At 34.7% G+C, this 3,612-nt stretch overlaps 1 protein-coding gene across 1 annotated transcript; it reads right to left on the bottom strand.

Annotated features, from left to right (window-relative positions):
- Positions 1-215: 215 nt before the first annotated feature.
- Positions 216-2,634, bottom strand: LOAG_12754 (trehalase; the record flags this gene model as incomplete). Its single annotated transcript, XM_003148266.1, has 8 exons — positions 216-413; positions 505-561; positions 832-906; positions 1,039-1,188; positions 1,478-1,701; positions 1,785-1,947; positions 2,105-2,252; positions 2,537-2,634. The coding sequence occupies 8 exons, from the start codon at positions 2,632-2,634 to the stop codon at positions 216-218; spliced, it is 1,113 nt and encodes a 370-aa protein (XP_003148314.1).
- Positions 2,635-3,612: the final 978 nt, after the last annotated feature.

Raw genomic sequence — 3,612 nt, 5'->3', positions numbered from 1 at the left:
TGAATGATAGACTTTGGGGAGAAAAAAAATTTTTCTAGAAAAAATATTTGTTGAAAAGATAAGATTTGAGTGATAACTGATAATTTTAACACTTTCACAAAAAAAATTTATTGGCACTTATCGATCGATTGGAAAACACACGTTGAGGATGCAATGATCATATACATTTAACGGTAAAATGTGCAGCACAAACGTATCGTTTGCTTGTATAACATCTAACAGCTGAAGAAATAAGAAACAGTGACGCTAAGTGCTATGAATATAATTGTGTCGTGACGGATGTGATATGCTTCACTACGACATGGTCTAGTAGATCTATGAGAGATACTCTGGTCAGTGCCTCGAATAGTCATTCGGTCATGATAAGTTACAAGAAGATCCAGGATAACACCATTTGTCCATCCAAAACCATCCTGGAAAAAGCAAAAAGCACTTGATCAGCTTCAATAATGAAGCAAGGGCATAAATATTTATCAAATAGCGTGAATTTCATAGTTAGGATACCTGTACATCATACTCGCCGCCAGCTCCTGGCTTGGGAATGGTTCCTGTGACATCAACCTGAACAAGTGGGAATGAGTATTAGATATGCCAATTGATCAGCTCTGGCTAATCGTAAATGAACAGAGACACCTATAGGAGACATCAATTTTACTGATATCAAAAGAGTTTTTTTTTAGAAGAGCTCGTAAAAATTTTTTGAAGATTTTTGTAGTATACAATGCAAGGTAGCTATGATGGATGGAGTATTTAGTCAATGGCCATACAAACGATGTCATGATACAAACTTCTCAAAAAGGTCAAGGTTGAGTCGAAAGACCAAAAACAAACCTTCTCCCACATTTTCTTGGTTGTATCATATATCTTATAATTAGCTAATATCCATTTTCGTGCTAATTTGAATGCCTATAAGAGCCTCACAATCAACTGTTACTGATTTTAGAATTTTAAAAATGCTTTCGTAGGATTTGGAAGGAATATATCAAAGATTTGAAAACAATTTAGACTGTTGCACAAAAGACATCAATATTAATTTACCATTTCTTGAGCTTCTGGATTGTCGGATTTTCGCATCCCTTCAATGATTATATGCTGCAAGGGAGGCCAACCGTTCGGCAAGTCCCACTGTTGCCCACTATTATTTAGACTTGTTGGTATACCACTTGGATAATCAAAGACGTGTGATCGCTAAAATAGGCTTCAAATTTATTTTAAAACTGAGGAAAGGACTGGCGTTGATGACTGACAATTTGCAAGATGTTAGAATACAAATGATACCGAAAGCAGTGAAAACTTTGAATCCAGTGCGGATTTCTACTATTTCGATTTACACCACATTGAAATTGGAATTATTTGTTGAATTCGACATTCATCAATTTTTCTGGCTCAACTGTCGTCCGAATTCTAGTATGCAGTACGTATCTCATAGCTCTCACTGTCTATGAAAGACATCGCAAAAGAAAATGGCAGAACCTACGTTCATAAAGTTAATAACTTTGAGCGATTTGTCATGGTTCAACATTGTGTAACAGCCTGTGAATAGAGGCATCGCAACGGTAGGATAGAATAAGACGTTATGCGATTTGGTGCGCAAATTGTAGTCGAACCAAGCTTTCTGTACATCGTTGTAAAATATGGCATTTAAGGTTTTCCAAGCATCTTGTCCCTTTTTCTCAAATTCTTCTGCTTTCTGCGCATTGCCTGTCATAATTGATTGTCACAGTTTTTTTCAGGAAAGAAAGTTCTAGATTATATCATAAAGAGGAAAGAAGCAGGAAATATACCAATGATATCAGCAAAATACTTGAGAATATTGATATTCCAACAAAGTAATGCATTAAGGTCGACTGGTAAAACATTAGTTGTTTCAATGGTTTTCATTGTTTTTCGATCTCTAAACCACCGTGACGAAAAGTCCCATCCGGATTCCGCCGCTGACGCAATATTCTGCAAAATAGCTGTTCTAATGACGTCCAATGGCAATTTCACTTGAATATAATATAATATATAAAAACAGTTCCTACGATATTTTACAAGCAACAGATTCGCATCGTTGTAGGACAGAATATCCTTTCATTTTACTTTATTGCACAAATATTAATACCTGAAAGAATTTTTGTCTCTCATTTTCTTCGATTTTTAAGGCAGCTTGCATATCTACTCGGAAGGATTCCGGACGAGGTACGTTTGAAGTAGTACGATACTGATATGCAATATGTTTATGTCCATTCTTATCTTCTACTTTCACTGACCTGATCTTATGTTTTCACTTGTTATTTTAAATTTCTGCTACTGTTCACCTTTTTAGGATCAAATAACGTCGTCTTGAAGGCAATGATATATTAGGCACGGAGATCGGAGATTATACCAACAAGTATATATAAGTTTCATCATCAACACATTGATCATTTCCATGAAAACTGAGGGAAATTTTCGGTTCAAAATTTACCGGAAAAATCCGGAAAGATTATTTTGTCTACCAATAAGTATTTCTCAATTATGTCCAAGTCCAAATAGATCTTTGCTGGTTATTTACCTTTTCTGCACCCAAAATTCATATTCTTTCACGAGATAATCGAAATTTTCTTTAATGAACTTGATATCTTTTGTGGCCTCGTAATATTCATATACCATTGGGATGAGAAATGGTGGTTGTGAACGTCTTAAATAATAAACACGTCCGCCATTCGGTACAAATCCGAACCTAAAATAAACGACTATCCTGGAACTGCACAATAATTCCAGTAGATTAAAAGAACAGTGGTGAAGTAAATCAGTATGTTCCTCTAACTCCTGCTACCTCGTTATTTGGATATGAAGTCATCTGGAACAACTATTTTTTTCTCTATTAATAGAGGAAAAATAGTTATTCCGAATGACGGGGAAGGAAGAATCCCGGGAACAACTGTAGAACATGATGAAATTGTAATCTTTCCTCTAAAAAATACTAGGCTCTACTTTTTATTAATCATTGGCTTTCATCAGTTTTTTCTTTTAGAAATTAATTAATAGCTATAAATTACTTCAATCTGTTGCATAAAAGTATCTTCAAGAAAACATCGCTGTGGGCTAACTGATTATATATTGTCCAATAAAATAACTCCCCTTAATCTTCCTGCTTATAGTGTTGTTCATAGTTTGTTCCTGCCTAACTTGATCTTTTATAAGTTGACATTTCTATTTCTTGGACGTTTATCTCGACCGGTGAGTACAGCTGCTGATATTGGTCTTGTATTTAGTGCAGTTTTACCGAAATCTATGTTTTAGAGTCCGATGATGAAACATGGACCAATATTAATTTGCTGCAACTCAAAATAAAAACTCATTTTTTGACACAATAGATGAAGTTCTTCAGCATGTTCTTGACCATCATGAAAAGGTCACTCGCAATCAAACCTTTTACAATCCAATATGCATCCCAATAGTAAAATTCTCTGAATCGACCTCCCGGCACAATGAATGGATGAGGTACTTCGATCAAGGAATTCCGTTTCGGATTCTTGATTTTAATTATCTTAAAATAAATTTATTAATCCATCCTTTAATTTTGGCTTAGTGAAAATATGATCCACAAATAACTGTTTCTTTAATGAATAAATAATTCTTCTTTCT

The sequence above is a fragment of the Loa loa genome (genome assembly GCF_000183805.2).
Source record: "Loa loa unplaced genomic scaffold supercont3.126, whole genome shotgun sequence".
NCBI lineage: Eukaryota > Metazoa > Nematoda > Chromadorea > Rhabditida > Onchocercidae > Loa > Loa loa.
Note: the sequence above shows the minus strand (reverse complement) of the source record. Positions and strands in the feature narration are given on the sequence as shown.